Below are 17,120 nucleotides of genomic sequence, written 5' to 3' on the forward strand. Positions count from 1 at the left end.
GTGTATCTAGCAGGGCTTACTGAAGAGGCGTGAATTTCAGATTTCATAACGCGGGCCTCTTGACAGCACAAAGGAGTTTGAGACAGATGTAGGTCCATAATTTGCAAATCCCCGCAGGATGCTTTTTCTCCATCAGCACATCACTCTTTTTCTCACAGCATGGGCGACACTCTCCAAGTGTCTGTTTCACATCAAAGAGGACGGCTCCGAAACTGTGACATTGATTAATGGAGTCAAAACATCCCATTCTCAGCCTGTCGTCTCACCTTTTCACAGAGCGCAGTGAACGGAAGATAAGGCATACCGGGGAGACGGTGTGACAAACGTGTAGCCGCCACTTCAACACTTCAAATGTTTTCATGGAGCTCCCTCTGTTGGACGGAGAGAGCCCAGGACTCTGCAGGGTCACACACGTTTACATGAGTCTGAATAATTGGAGAGAGCGACTCGATAAGCTGAAGTGATGGGAACACGAAACGGTAACAAATGGAGGCATGACCGAAAGCCCAGGATGAGTGCAAGGAGCGCAAACCCTCCTGAAGGAAGGCTGAAAGAAGGTGAGTGGGAAAGCATTTCAGAGAGAAAACAGAGGTGAGTGTCCCCCGAAATGAACCAGCATCGCTCCCAGTTGCCCCCCAAACGAATTACAGAGAGTAAATACGCGACTAATGGATGGTGGTGAAGACCTCTGAAAGTTACGAAATATTTTATTCACAAAATCAACCAAATATTTTTATGGACTCAATTTTTTCCCATAAGTGAGATTAAAAATGTAAAAAAACAAACAAACAAGCGTAATAATACTGATGGAAAGACGCATTAAATCAAGAAACGAGGCTGAAGATAATCTGTTCAACCCTTAACCGAGGTTAACCTCTTATACTCGGTAGATTAAACATATTTTTTAATATTTTAATTTTTAAACTATTCTCAGTTTTATTTGGTTATTTGATGGCGCACACATTTGTAAATATCTTAACTCCCCCTGTGCACTAGTTCGTCTACTTTGCATAAATAATTTGATTTTATGGTTTAAACCGAGACAAAGCTGCTTGTTATTTAAAGGTTTAACATATGTTGATGTAAGGCGGCTGCTCGAGCACCAAATAGAGAAGCCTGTAATTCCTATCACGTTCTGTTAAAATACACACACATAATGTTTTTTAAATGTAACTTCAGACCCGAAAGTCTTTCAAAAAAAATAAAATAAATAAAACTAGTCTGTTTGGGCTTTTAAAAAATCCTCTAAACGCCCAATAGAAAAATCCGTTTTATAGGGTTATATTTAAATGTACTTATAAGTAAATCCCTCAGCTAGAGCTCATTAAAATAAGAGATTTTTTTAGAACTGTTGCACCTTTGAAATTGTATGGGTGTAAAGTAAAATATGTGTGCTTTTAGGTCACATTTCCCATGGAACTTAAGTATAAAATGTTATGTTATTTGAGGAGCATATTTAGCATTTTTTGCCTTTTGTATATTTCAAATTAAAACTTTAAAGTTCTCTTCACATAAGATCAGTTGCTTAGTACCGTCTATACATGCAGTAGAAATCTTTATTTAAGTTGCAAAATGCCGTAACTGGCTCAGACTCTTTGTGCCAAAATTCATAATTTGCGTCACTGAATGTGCTACAAGTGACTTATGATAATTTCTGAAAAGTGGCCCGACATGTTTTCACTGACACTGGATGTGCTGTGGTTCTAAATCTCTAAGAGGAAAGATAACTGGCCGCTGTTGTGTGTTTAATTCCGATGCTGAGCACATGGTTCAACCTATAACTTGTAAAGCAAAAGAGCGCTAACACGTGAGGGGAAATCAACTGCCCTGCGATGATCACGTAACACATACAATATTGAGCAAAAACAAGGGGAAAATATAAAGAACAAATACATTTGTACCCAGCACTGAACAAAACACACAGACCGTCAGTGCCCAAAAACGTGTGGTAGAAAGAAAGCATTGGCCTACGTGTGCATATAGCAACAAAATGTTGCTGGGAATCTCATCATGTCGCTCCTTTTTCCAGAAATTCTTGCACTTATTGCATCCCTTTGCAGCGTAACTTGGGAATAACTGGCTTGCATGTTGCAACCATCGTCTGCACGCCCGTGCATCGTTGTGCCTGACCTCCTCTCGCCGTGGCTAAATTTGTTTTACAATCCACATTCTCGTGTGACTTACACCTGCAGGATCGACAGATTTCGGCCGTCGTGGTGACTTGCACAATAAATAACCCCAGCATATTTTGTGCTGTAAAACTAGCCCATTACAATTTAGTAACCGTTCAGGTGGTAGGCAGGTGATGTCACATTGGCTTAGCTGTGTTAAAAAATGTGCGCTGGTGCTCTTGGTGTTGTGCACAGGAAGCATTTCATTTTTTGTTTTTACAACTTCAAGTGAGATTTGAAAATTCAGTGAAAGCAGCTGAAAAAAAAACCCTGTTGAAGTAGAAGTAGACCTCTTGTGGTCACCAAGGGAAACGGATTGAGAAAGCTTAACATCGCTGTCAGCCTGCGCGGTCCGAGCGCACCGAGTGGGAGGCGACAACCTACACCGCCAGTGTTTCACGGAGACTCCATCAGAGCTGTTAGCTGTTTGTTGTGTCACAAGGAAGACATCAAGAAGGAAGCCGCAGGGGAAAATGGAAAACGAATACAGGAGGAAGATGAAGGAGAAACTTGGCCTGAGGCGAGACATCTTTAAGGAGTTCCTGGCGGAGTTTCTGGGGATATTTTTCCTGATAGTGAGTACCTCCCTCTGCACCTGTCATCCAGCTTAAATAGACGCTTTAAAGCTGCGAGCCAGCAGCCTATGATAATAAGGTGTCAAACTGGGTCTCCAGGGACTGTAACTGCTGTCTGTCATGAGTCTATTAACAGACTATATATCTTGAAAATATCTTTGTCTTTCATGTGCTCAGCTTTGATTTGCTGCTGACAGACTGTAAAAATCACAACAAAATGTTTCTGATTTAGGGAATGTTTCTCTTCAGGCAAGCAAAGGCATCCCGCTCTACAAATTTTGAAAATTTGCAAATATGTTATTTCATCATAATTCTTATGTCACATGTGGGGGGGGGGGGGGGGGGGGGTGTTTATTTCCCACCCTGGTGTTTTCATTCATTCAAGCGGTGGCCTGCTTTACAGTTATGTTCCTCTATCCACCTGTCCACCCCGACCTCCAAAGCCTGTGACACACCATCAACAGCTTCCTTTTTTATTTGCCTTTAAATCACCCACACCCTTTACCTAATTAAGTGGGGGACTCATTACTGTTTCCAGCTACAAATTGTACTAATTGCTGCAGATGGTGGTCAAAGGGGGCTAGTGTTAATGGTGGGTATAATTGGACCAATTAAATTAAACACAGTGAGCCTCTCTGCCTCTGCTGTTTACGTTTCTGTTCTTGTTTGTGTTCCAGCTCTTTGGATGTGGTTCGGTGGCCCAGATGGTCCTGAGCAGAGCAGGTCTCGGTGACATATTGAGCGTCCACATTGGTTTCACTCTTGGAGTCATGATGGCCGTCTATATTGCAGGGGGAGTGTCAGGTAAAAGTTCCCCTCGCGTTAATTATGTCGCCCCTTTTTTTAAACAGCTAACAATTTGAATATCAGATTGTTAGCAGATGAATCGATTGTTTTGGTCACTCAAATGTTAAAAACAGCCAAAATACTGAGTTTAAAAGTAACAAAAGTAACAAAGGAAAGGACACATTCCCACAATACAGACACATAATTGTGTAATAACTATGTGTTTAGGGTCTACCTGCAGGCACATGATAAAAATGCTAGTTTCAATTTGTTGTCACATTGTTTTCCCTCACTAATTCAGTTGTTTTCTTATATAAAATACTTAACGTTACTTAATAATTCACCCTGGAAAACAAAACTAGGCTGGTAATGAAGGTCACTCTGCTCCAGATGACTTTTCTCTGTGTTTAAATGATAACACACAGGTCTTAATGTAAAGTTTATATTTTTATGATCCTTGTGACACTAAATTACTGCCATTATTTAATTATCCTCTCTAATGGGCTACATTTCTGTTTAATAGTAGTCTGAATGGTCTAAGTCTGGAAATTTTGCACCAATGGGACTTTATCGGGTGCATTCCTTGAGGATTAAGCAGACCCTGCTCGGCTTTGCCAGCAATGACAGGGATAGAAGGGGATAGTTGTTAAATGTCACGGTGCTTCTCACAGGCTGTCTGAGCCAAAGTGAGCGTCCATTAATCAGTGATTACAGTATCCAGTGTGTCAAGGGTTGCATTGTGCAGACTCCATGAGATGTATGGACATTTCATCAGTATTTGAAGGGGAAAAAGCTTCAAGGCTGAAATAAGAGATTATATAAATGCTGTGGCATCTGAAGGCTTAGTCACCGCTGAAAAGAAAAGTTTAATGTATCTGAAGTAAGGGGAAGCGGCAAGTTCAGTGGTAACATGAGCTTACCAGCACCTTTGTTTAAAAGTGAATATTTGCTGTTTCATGAGGGTTACGTGTGCAATTCTTTGCAGGCTTCAGAGTTTGTTTTTGGCTTTGGAGAAGACAGAGTTTCATAAATAAAATTTGGGTTTTTAAAAACAAAAAACAAACAAACATAGTATAATAAGTGAATTCATTTTTTAAAAATTATTATTATTTTTTAAGAATCAAAGACTGAAATATCCAATTTACGCTAAATCAAGGAAGCCAAACATACGGCCTGGGGGCCAGAATCGGCCCAGCAAAGACTCCAATCTGGCCCGAACCAAAGCAATTTATGGTTAAACAATCAAATGATTAAAAAGTACATGTTTTTTCACCATCTGCCATAAAAACAGATTTTTTGTTTGCTTGGTTTTACTTTACAGTGACTTCACAGTTACAAAAGCAAACAAAACATTGAAATTTTCAGTGAATTAAAAACTTTATATTTCATAATTACAGGACAGTCTGAGTAATGAACAACCAGAAGTTTGTCTGTAATTTCACACACTTATCACATAGTTTTACTGGTCCAATATGGCCCACTTAAGATCCCATGTATGTTGTATGTGGCCTGCGACATTAAAAGAATTTATAAATATAAATATATATATATATATAAATATTAATGTCATGTAGGCTGTACTTCGTTAAAGGTCTTAGTATTTGGTTAACTACGCAAGCTCAACACCCATAATGTGGTTGAATTTTTCCTGCCTTTTCTTTACTTTTTTCCACCTATTTCCATTCCTTTTTTTTTTTTTTTTTTTTTTGCTGTTAGGGATGATTGCTGTGAGCACTGAGACTCATGGTTCAGTTTTACTTGCGCGACATGATTAATAAGAATAGTTTAAAGCTTCAGAAGAGTCGCTGAAAAACTTGAGGACAGCAAGGTTAATATATGAAGAGCTTTTGCTGCATGACTGAGCCATTCAGCCCTGGGGTCCACGGCTCAGTGGGAATCTTCTGTCCAACGACATCTCTGAAGATGATCATAGGTATTGGACTAATGAGCTTTACTGGGGCATGGGTCTCTGGAGAGGAGGGGAGTCAGGTGTGGCAAGCCTGGCTTTCTAGGCTCCCCTGGCAGGGAGGCTCCATAGGAGAAGAAAACACAATTGTTTTCACTTTGTAGTCTGAGATTTTAGATGACAGTATACGGTAAGTGTGACACATCATGGTCACTCTAATGACCCGCAGCCTACGTGTGCCTTAAGCAGATTCAGGCAGATTATGTCAGATGCAATTCAGACAGGCAGGTCTGGCTGGTTGTCGTGGTCTGTGTTTGTGAACAGGATGGGGAGATTAACAATGGGCGCATGGCCGATACCCCCAGTGGTGTTACCACATCTAGGTCAAAGCCAAGAACCCAGAGTGTTAAATAAATGACCCCACACTGCCATCACAGCCCAATAACAATTGGCTGGAATGTGTTCAAACACGCCTCTTCAGGACAATGCAGAAGAAAAAGTATTGACTCTGAAGGCACACAAACCCGGTGCCCTTTGTTTGAAAGTATCCTGAAGATTGTTAGCAGAGGGTTTGATCACAAGCATGAAATGATCAGACAGGACGTCACTAAGTGTTTTAATCTACTGCACACTGGTTTCACCTCATCTGGTAAGACATAAGAGACTTTTAAATGCCTGGCCAAGTCCTCCTCTTTGGTCTCAGATGTTTGACATCTGATTTAGAGCTTAAATGGTTAGTCAATTAATTTGTCAATCAACATTTGATAATTATCGTTTAAAGGGTAACTCCGTCAATTTCACAAATCGAAGTTTGTTTGCAGGTCTAGGGGAATATTTCATGATGTGGGGGAGGGGAGAAAGGCCTGATGTAGCTTAACAAGGAAGAAGACTATGGAATAAAGAAGTTAATGACGTCTGTAGCCATGCTGGATCTTCTTTGATTATTTTTAAAAAAAACAGCCTTACAGTGAGCCTAGGTGTAATATAAGAGTCTCATGCTCAATGCAAAGTATTCAGAGTGATAAACTCAGTGTTTGAGGTTATAGGGCTTTGAGAACTGTGTGGCCATCATTCATCATAGAAAACAGGTCTTAATTTTTGCCAAAGCTTTTTTGTGTCATAAAATCATTGTTGATTACTATTGTTTCTCATCTTTGACTTGTAAATGCTGCAATGCTATGTTCCTAATGCATTGTTGCATTGTTCCAGGAGCCCATGTGAACCCGGCAGTCTCTCTGGCCATGCTGATCCTGGGGAAGCTGCCTCTAAAGAAGTTCCCCATATACGTGGCAGCACAATTCCTGGGGGCTTTTGTTGGATCATGTGCCGTCTATGGATTGTATTATGGTGGGTGTAAATTTCGCCAGTACCAAAAGGCAGGATTTTTCTGAGGAAACCCGGAATAACCATCCAACAATAACAATAATCACAAACCAGATGTACATGTTAAAGAGCCGAAACAATGATGCTTCTCATTATTATAGTTGATACTGTTTTAATGCCTGAATTCTTTTTTAAATATTAGATGAGCTTCATGGCAGTAATTTTATAAACATTTCTTTTGCAGATGCTTTGATGGACTTTACCAAAGGAGAATTTATTGTTACAGGTGAAAATGCCACAGCCACCATATTTGCAAGCTATCCTTCAAAACATCTGTCTGTCCTAAACGGGCTTGGTGATCAGGTGGGCCTTTAGACCTGTCACTTATATTTTGTAATTTAGATCTTAATGACTTTTACACTCCTTTACATATTTTTGTCAGTTGATCACAGTATATTGTGGATGTAGAAGTAGAAGTGCCCTGAGTTTGGGACTACATGCATACACAAGTAAGAGCAGAAAGCAAATATATTTTCAAATCATGTGTGTTTATGAAACCTACCGTAATACATTGAGCTTTAGATATATAATTGAGGTAAAAGAGCTTGGCCAGACTTACCCTTTTAGTAAAAGCATAACATTTGATAGACCTTTACAAGCTATATAAATGGCCTGATAAGCCTAAAAAGACAAAACAAAACATGTTATTGAATCAATGTGAATTATAACCTTACAAAATATTAATTTCTTTTATATAAAATTAATAATCCAAAAAAGAAAAAATTATATATCAGACATTTTATTATAATACACCAAACCTTTTTGTCCGCAAACTCCTCCTCCATGATCAGGGATACAAAGGTACATTTCAGGCGGCTGAAGGTTCTTATCTATATCAGACATGACATCATCATCACCATCATGTTGCCAAGCAACCCCAAGCAAATTATCCAGGCCTGTAACACTGTATACAAAATTTCACAGCAGTTATGTTCATTTAGTTTAAAATTTGAATACTATCATATATCATGATGCCATCATGTTGCCTGGCAACCACCTAACAATGGCATTTATGTGATAGAGGAGAACCTCATCATTGCAGTGCGCCCAAAAAAGACATGACATGGTTAAAGATAATCTGGAGTAAAAAAAAGACCCACCAACCCTACTTATTATTTTCTAAATGAGATACAGTATGTCAGTTTGCCAACAGCACAAACACTACTGTAACATGGGTATGCAAAAGTATAATAACATTTCCAAATTAACTGACATGTTCACTGTTTTAGAGATGTTTTAACAATAAGTGTGTCATAATATGCTTATATTGTTGATAAACATGATATTAAATAAACTAACATCAAATAATCATCAAATAATATTCCTGTTATTATCTCATTATGGAATATATTTAATGTACAGTGAAGTCCTTCAAACACTGCAGCAGCTGCAGCAGCAACTATAGCAAATATGTTCAGAGTTGTGCTAACTGCCTTATTTTTTATTGTTTAAGGTAATTGCAACCGCTGCACTGGTCATATGCATCCTGGCTATCACTGACAGGAAGAATATCGGCGCTCCAAAGGGCATGGAGCCTCTGAGTATTGGCCTGATCATCGCAGGCATTGGAGTGTCCATGAGTCTGAACTGTGGCTATCCAATCAACCCGGCTCGAGACCTTGGCCCCCGTTTCTTCACAGCTTTGGCTGGATGGGGCATGGAAGTTTTCAGGTAACTTAGCTGTCTGATATTTAAACAAAAGGTGGTTGTTATCGACTGTTAAGTGCATTTTATTGAGACTTTGGGAAGAATTTCATTTATTGAGTTTCTGTTCTTATTGCACATGATGAGCAGCATTTGCACCATCTTCACTCCTGTGACAACTGAATTAATATTTCAATGAGAGCGAGGAGCAGAGGGCAATCCAATGCAGATAGATATAAAATATTCAGCGCTTTGTTACTGAAATGAAACAACTGGATGTTCCTCAGTTTTATTCCTTTTTACCTTCAGCTGGTCCTGTTTTGTGTTTTTCCACAAAAAGGTTTTAATCAGATTTGGAAGATCACAAAAAGGGTTATTTTGTCTACACATGTAGTGTGCAGTACTCAATACCTGCTGTTATTAACACTCAACCACTGCACTATGTATATTATAATATACACTTACATATTTTTTGTCTATTTTTTGCATAGTATTATTAGTGTTAGGTTATGCTGCATCTATTTATCTTATCTTATCTTATCTTATCTTATCTTATCTTATCTTATCTTATCTTATCTTACTTACTACATTAATGGCACTTTTTGGGGTATTTTAAATCACTAGTAACAGCTGCTATAAAAGATGAAAACTAACTGTCACATGTGCATTCATGTAAGTCCATCTGTCCATCGGTATATGCAGTAGTTAAAGTGGGGTTCTTTGATTAATCTCCACTAACTTAAAAATATATTTAACACCCCTTATAAAAAACAAATACATCATTTTGACCCCGATTCCCTCATGCTATCTGTGAGCCAAAGGAAATTCTAACAAGTTGAGAAATATTATTTCAAAGTTGCTACAAAAGCGTTCAATTAATCATCGCCACGAAAACGGCTAATCGTCAAACTGTTGGCTATGCTCTGGGAAGATAGCGTCATTGGCAGGATGGAAACATTTTTGAAGCTGTGACACGATGATGTTGATTTATATGTTGATTTTGGCTTTATTGACAGATCTCTCTTCGGTTTTAAGCAAGCCAAGCTAAAGCACCGTCTAACAATCCAACACCCTAATAACCCAAGCAAATCCTCCAGTAAACCTAAAAGATCTGTATATAAAATAAAGAATGAAGAAAAATAATCAAAGAGCAAAACGTTGCAAATGTAAGGAGGTTACACATCCATTCTCTAAGTAAGTTTATGGAAAAACTGAGGAATGGAGAAAATCATACATCATCGATCTCTGTGTTTAGCACAGACAACATTTCACTTCATACTTCCCTGATTTTAAAACTAAAGTTTAGGACTGTTTGTGCCCCAGTCGCAACAAACTGGTGGATTTATCCTGAAATACCAGCAGGTGTCTCACGCAGTATTTAGGCCAACCCGTTAAGTATCCTGAACTCTCAGAGCATGACAACTTTGCTCCCACTCCCTCTTACCCATGTGAGTCAGTCCTGACTCAATGAAGACTCAGTCAGGAGCTCAGGACACGTTTCTATGTGGAAGATGATATTAAACTCAGCTGTAACTGTCAGGTGCATCCCACTGGTTTCAGGCGGGGTGTTATCAGTGCAATTAGAAAAAAAGAAAAAAGTTGTGCTTTAATACTTTCTATATGTAAATGTTCAAACAAAGAATTTTTAACAACAGTGCAATGTTCTGTAAAATTTCTCTCCTCCCTCTAAGAAGTGATTTAAAGGGTCATGAAGGTTGCACACAGAGCTCCCCGCATCTGACAGGGTACACACTCGTGACATAGAGACACAGAAAAACAACAGTGTCACGGTCCGCTGTGACGGACCGAGTGGAGAATGCGTGTAATGGACCCAGGTGCGTACACAAGTGAACAGACAGGAGTGAGCTTTAACAGAAGGCGAGCCTTTATTATGGCTGAAAACAAGGTGTGCAAATACAGCAGGGATGGCGTGGCTAAACAAAAACCTAAACTGGGAACAAACTATGGTGAGGCTATGGCTTGGAAGACAACAGACCAGGCATGGAAACACGGAGGGTGGGAACACAGACGACGCGACACAGACTGTAAGAAACACAGAGACTAAATACACATGAGGGATGATCAGGGGAAGTGGCCACACATGGGAACGCAGCTGACACACATGAGCTTAACGACAGGACAGGAGGAGTGAGCTGAATACACAGACAGTGAATGCAGGCCTTCAAAGTAAAACAGGAAACATGAGACATGAACCGGGGAGACGTAGTACAGGGGGAGGTGACATAACTGACAGCATGAACTTGACAGTACAAGACACACAGACATAAACACACGAAGGGCAAGGGAGACGTAATGCAAGGGTAACATAATTACAAAAAGGACTGGACTACCTTAAAGAACCTAAGCAAACAATAAACATCAAAATAGGTTAAGCATAACACACTGGGTCACACGACCCAGGACCATGACAAACAGGCAATTTAGAGTTGACAGAAACCCTAACAGTTTAGAGAAACCTGCAGAATCCAGGTGTTGTGACATTTCTGTGAAATGTTTTGCTTCTTGGAACCAAAAATTATCTGGAAATTTGGGAAATTGAGACAGTTTTTTTGTATTTAGCACCCTTCAGACCACATAAATATGTATGTGGATTCCTAAATTAACCACTTACTAATCTTAGAAAGATCAAGAAGTACTGACCACTCCAAACCACCATCAAAATGATGCTGTGTCATCAAAGTGTACCTTTTATATTTTTCCAGTATGTTGCAAACATACGTGGGTTCAGTGTGTCTCCATGTCTCACTTTCACTTTGGACTTTGACTGGAGTGCAAACAGAACTGTCTGGCTACATGTAAATTACCTGAATGCTTTATAACAGTGAACTTTGTGTCAGCTGTCTGACCAACTATTCACAAATCGGTAATGTCTGTAGTGAAAATATTGGACAGAGACCCCAAGAAGTAGTATCACTGAACAGACTATCATTTACACCGTCTTCACTTAGACTTCTGGTCCTAACAGAGTTAGAAAACACTCCTCTGATGGCTCATCTCAGTCTCCGAGTGTTGAATCAGATTCTTATTCTTAATTTAGAAGATCTCTCCCCAGAATCTTTGTGATATTAGAAAACCACATCAGCTGTTGAACACTGAAGTATTAGAATTTTCAGGAGCTGATCTCATCAATTGCTGGCAAATATACAGTGTTGGGCTTTTTAACTAACTCCTGTAGGATTCAAGCTTCCAGATATTCCAGGTCATGTTTAGTTTTTCCAGTTGTTGCTTCATTCTCCCTCAGGTTTCCCTTTTATGAAGACAGTATCCTCTGGGTTTCTCTGCCCAAAGCAAATTCTTTGTACCAAATCAAAACTAAAGCTTTCGTAAAAGTACCCCTCAGAACTGATGGCAGTTTTCTGAGGCATTAGGCCTATAATCTTCATTCCCATCTGATCCAGCTGGGTTTTAACTCAAAATGTTTATTTTGGGTTGGCAACATAACACAGTTTAATAGTACAGTTTGCCTGAAGACAAAGCGTTTGTGCTGTTTGTTTGTGGATTTGCCCTCAGCGTCCGATCATCATTGGCTGTGCCCTGATCCAATCTCTTTAACCCCTGGACCTGAAAGTGTCTGAGCACAAACTAAGACCCAGGTGCTCTCTGAATAATATAGGGCATATAAATGCAGACTTGGATTTTTTTTTTTCAACAAGCCTGAGAAATATAAATGTTCTGGTGTTATCTGTTACTGCACTACAGCCGTAAATATCTCATGTGTAGCAATGTTTCTATACTAATGGGTAGAAATGCACTTAAGAGGTTTGTATCACTGTGGTAAATCTGATTAAAAATGCAACAAAACAAAAGAAAAAATGGAAGTCGGGCTGAGGATTTCCTGACATTCCGTTTCTTTTCTCGCTGGGTAGAAATGCACTGAAGAGGTTCGTATCACTGTGGTAAATCTGATTAAAAATGCAACAAAAGATTAGGTCCAAAACATCTGACAATTCTTTGGGAAGGTTGAACGCCTGGAAAAATGATTTAAAGAAGGACATATCCATGGAACAATGTGCATTGGTTTGTGCAAAAGCTCATAAACAAACTATTAATTCTAGACTAAGGTTGTTGCAATACAAATGGTTAATGCGAATATATGTTACTCCGGAAAAATGAAATAAGTACAACTCTAATATTCCAGACACTTGTAATAAATGTAATGAAGATAAAGGTAACTTTTGGCATTGTATTTGGGATTGCAGGAAGATAGGCTCTTTTTTGGGTTGCAGTAACACAAACTATGAAACAAATATTATCCAAAGAGGTTGTTTTGGATCCTGGCTTCCTTATTTTGGGATTGTACCCGGAAAACATGAAGTACACAAAAAGTGACAGAATGTTTATTGATATGGGTTTGTTACAAGCAAAAAGATTAATCGCACTAAAATGGAAAAGAACAAGGGAACCGAGTATCACACAGTGGATAAAACAAATGATGGTGGCTTTGCCATTGGAGCGGATAACATGTATACTGAAAAGGAAATTGGATGTTTTTGAGAAGGTGTGGAGACCATTTGTGAATTTTGTAGAAGGATTTGTATTATCTGAGGAGGACGAGGACTGAGGGCAATGACATTTGATTTGGGATAATGATAAATTTAGGCCTTTAACGGAGTGATAAATCTGATGACTTTTTTGTTTTCTTTTTGCTGTCTGAGAGGAGTGTATGTTCATGTAGTATTTAGAATGTTGGACTGTTTGTAAGTCATTAAAATGTAAAAAAAAAAAAAAAGATATTGTTGGAAAAAAAATGCAACAAAAGACAACATGTAGTAAAACAAAAGAAAAAATGGAAGTCGGGCTGAGGATTTCCTGATATTCCGTTTCTTTTCTCGCTCACTATTTGCATTTGATGGTGTCAATGTGACCCACTGAGTGTCTGCCTCCCAGCCTGATCATCTTAGCCGTGGCCATAGATTAAAGTCTATAATCCGGGTGCCTCTCTCCTCAAGTCTACTTCCTGAATGTCTGCTGGACCTTGTTTACTTTCAGGCCTGCTCTTTTAATTGAAGCCCTTTCACCTATTGCTACATTAACCCACAAGACTCTAACTCCCTCTTCTAAGTAAAAGAGTCTTTGCGGGGGGGGCAGAGTGAAAATGAGGACACAAGCAGCTGGTCCAACAAACAGAGCTTCTTAGTCTTTATTGTAATCTGGGATAACTTGTCTCCGGTAGGAGGATACTAACATAAACAAAGAGACTAGTGAAGCAGTTCACAATATGTCTTTTAAACCTACTAATTAACCTACCTAATTAATTAATAAAATTAGAGATCATACAAAAGAAAAAAAAATAATACAACATTAATTGTGCTGCATTTGTGCCATGTTTGCAGTCTTTTATTTTTTATAGCATTTAAAACAACATCCAAGTTGCAATTTTGATTCAAAAATATAGCTAGCATATCTGCCTATCTGAGGCATTATGACTATAATCTTCATTCCCATCTGATCCATTTGGGTTTTTTTTTTTAACTCAAAATGTTAAAACAACAACAAAAAAAACCATCTCACATGTGTCAGCATGTGTCAGTGCGAGATGGACAAACACAAGAGACTCATCAGCCAAAGGCAAGTAATAAACACCATCTATGTCTGAAATAAAGACAATCCTAGCAGCTAGTTACACCATAATTGCTTATATTAGCATAGCAGTATCATCCATGAACCCACTGTGATGTGGACAGATTAATCGGCCACAATATCACCAATAAACCTGCAAATCCTTAGATCAATAAAATGGGATAAAACATGTTACCTACTGAGCATTGAAGGTGGTGGTAGGTAGGTTTAATTATCTTAGGACGGAGACGGACTCTTCCGGTTTTAGCCACAGACTGTATGTAAAAGATGGACAGAGCTGATGAAGTCCCATTTTGAGCCATTTTGAGATGAGACAATAAGGGGTATGTCTGACTTTGAAGCCATATGCTTATTAGCTGCTGACTTGTTTTTGGCTCATAAGTTGTTAACTTGCCAGCTAATGAATATTTCCTGGATAATCCTCCTTTCTGAAACTTAAAGTTATAAAACATTACAAAATGGACTCAATGCTTTATACAGTATAACCAGAAAATACTTCCAAAGACCATAAACTCAACAGTAAAGTATTTACTGTGGTCCCAGTAGAGAGACATCTATTGGACTGTGAGTCATTCTGCAAACATAGCTTTCGCCCCCTGATGGCCATTAAAAGGAATGCAAGTTTAGGGTACTGGTTCCTGTTTTCGGACCCAGAAGCTACATCTAAGTTATCAGATAATGCTAGCTAGTTGCATTTCACAGAATGAGATATCTGCTAGTTAGGGCTAAGTAACATTAATTTGAAAAACAAAAACCACTAGAATTTAACTCAAAACTGGCACTCAGGTTTCTTGGGCAGTCTACAGGTATAATTAACAATAATGTTAGTCATATTGTTTGTCCAACACACTCTACAAACCTAGCCATGAAGTAACTCATACTCTACTGGCACCAACCTTTGAAACTCAAAGTGAAGTCAGAGTTGTAAAAAACAAAATTTTTGTATCAGGTCATAACTTTGTTTATTCCTGATGTGACGATGGCTATGTCGAGCATTAGAAGAATGATTTTAACTCACTTTTGGAGCTGGCCTCAAGTGGCCACTGGAGGAACTACAGTTTTTGTTACATTTTTCAGCACTGGAGGTTTCTGCTCAGTTCTAGCAAATCAACATAAAACTACTCTTTGAAACCAAAACATAAATGTAATATTTTCGTATTGTTTGTAGTGTTTTTTAAAATCCTAACAAGACATTTCCGTCAGCTGTCTGTCTTAATGATTATCCCGTTTATTAGAGTCTAAATAAAAATATTAGAATTTCACTCTTGTTAGTGATTCCTCGGCATGAATCTAACATCAGCCTCTCTCTGTATGGTAAACTTTTTACTTCATGATCCTAGTTTGTTTGTTTTTTAGGACTGCGCAATAAGCAAATTTTTATTTTTAAATCCTTAATAAGACCAGATACGTTTGGGGCTGTGTTTTTGTGACATCATAATCTCTGCGTATGTCCCCTGTCTGCAGAGCTGGAGGCTGCTGGTGGTGGATTCCTGTGGTAGGGCCCATGGTGGGTGGCGCAGTGGGAGCAGGTGTTTACCTTATCTTCATTGAGCTGCACCACCCTGAACCTGAAAAACAAGAGGAGAACAATGTCCAGGACAAATATGAGATCGTAACTATGACTTAATACTAAAAAAAAACAGGTGTTAGCATGAAAACTGAAATCTATTTCTACTATAAAAAAAGTGAATAGTTGCATGAAGCATGTACGTGAATGGAACATTTTATAGTCATTTATTTATATACACATGAATATTTTATGAAGCCTTTAAAGTCTCTCTTTTTTAAAAGTCTATACGACTTCAGGTATCAGGGTTTATCTTCCAGGGGCTCTTTTATATATCAAATTTGACTAAAATAATATATCAACTATACAAAAAATATATTCTCTTTAGTATCATAATAATAAAACCTTATATAAAGTGTTTTTTCTGCATTAATCAGTAGCTATGCAGTATTTTTAATCTCCTATTTCCTAACTGGGACCATCTTCTCCTGTTAGAAATATTTGCCAAGTTTCTGAACAATATTGTTTTTTTATGTGCTTCTGTCAAACAAGTGGGCATTAAATATACAGCATGTATTTGAAAACTGCTGAAAGGTAGCAATTTATGATATGTTTAGGTAGTGGCATTAATTGGTATCGTGGAGTGTCTTCGCTCTGTGTCACACCATCCTTTGCGTGCATGTAAAAATGTACGATTGCTGCATCTTGCTGTTGTCGTTTTGTTTTTTTAACGTGTATATGTAGAAAGTCGAGCCTTAAAATGACGATACTGGTATAAGTTTATATTTTCATTTATGTATGCTCGCATAAACTTTTCTTCTCTGCAAAGAATGTAGCACATGTCACTGAATTCCTTCATGTTCTTTGTAGCGGTAGTGTCACTGTATCACAGGCAGTATGCAAACACTGACTGTAACTGTTTACATTAAAACCTTCTCGCAGCTAATGTGGGAAATGTGTAATAAAGGCTGAAAATTCCCTCCAAAGCACACAATCATTGAGCCTCTTGATTCAGATTAGTTTGTGATATTTTGAGATTATCTTATCTGCACTATTTACTCTTGATACGTATTTGTTTAAGACATGATTTGAAATGTCCAATTTTGCCCGATCTTGCAGCCTTGAAGAATCTAATTTACATCTTCATATACTCTAAAACAGGGGTGTCAAACATAAGGCCCGGGGGCCAGAATCAGCCCAGCAAGCAAAGAAAGGCGACAGGTTTCATTTTCACTACATAAGATCAACGTGGGCTGCATGTGGCCCACCATGTATAATGCGTTTGACATGCCTCATCTATATGTGAATCACTGCTTAGATGGGCTGAGCCATATGTGCAGTAAAGAAAAAAGCCAGACAAACAAACAAATAAATTAAACCAATCACATCACCTGTTTGGTCTTCATAAGGCTGTTTTTCAGCATAACATGACGTTAAACACAGCCTTGAAGATTGGATCACTCAGAATAGGCACTGCTGTCAGAAAACAGGAAGCATATAATCTCTGCTAATGCATGGATGCTGATATTGGCTGTCAGTTGAAGAAA

General features: G+C 38.5%; 1 protein-coding gene across 1 annotated transcript; it reads left to right on the plus strand.

Annotated features, from left to right (window-relative positions):
- The first annotated feature begins 2,519 nt into the window (after positions 1 to 2,519).
- On the plus strand, positions 2,520 to 16,567 carry aqp9b (aquaporin 9b). Its single transcript, XM_082527223.1, has 6 exons — positions 2,520 to 2,746; positions 3,424 to 3,550; positions 6,648 to 6,785; positions 7,006 to 7,124; positions 8,275 to 8,492; positions 15,531 to 16,567. Exons 1-6 carry the CDS (start codon positions 2,645 to 2,647, stop codon positions 15,691 to 15,693), a joined length of 867 nt encoding a protein of 288 aa, XP_082383349.1. The 5' UTR covers positions 2,520 to 2,644; the 3' UTR covers positions 15,694 to 16,567.
- The last annotated feature ends 553 nt before the right edge of the window (positions 16,568 to 17,120 follow it).

The sequence above is a fragment of the Aulonocara stuartgranti genome, assembly GCF_965226115.1.
Source record: "Aulonocara stuartgranti genome assembly, chromosome: 1".
Lineage (NCBI taxonomy): Eukaryota > Metazoa > Chordata > Actinopteri > Cichliformes > Cichlidae > Aulonocara > Aulonocara stuartgranti.

Excerpts from the sequence above, each read along its gene's own strand:
- aqp9b (XM_082527223.1), top strand. The coding sequence starts at position 2,645 with ATGGAAAACGAATACAGGAGGAAGATGAAGGAGAAACTTGGCCTGAGG. Across the intron at positions 3,551-6,647 it reads TATTGCAGGGGGAGTGTCAG|GAGCCCATGTGAACCCGGCA; the intron begins GTAAAAGTTCCC and ends GCATTGTTCCAG. Across the intron at positions 7,125-8,274 it reads TAAACGGGCTTGGTGATCAG|GTAATTGCAACCGCTGCACT; the intron begins GTGGGCCTTTAG and ends TTATTGTTTAAG.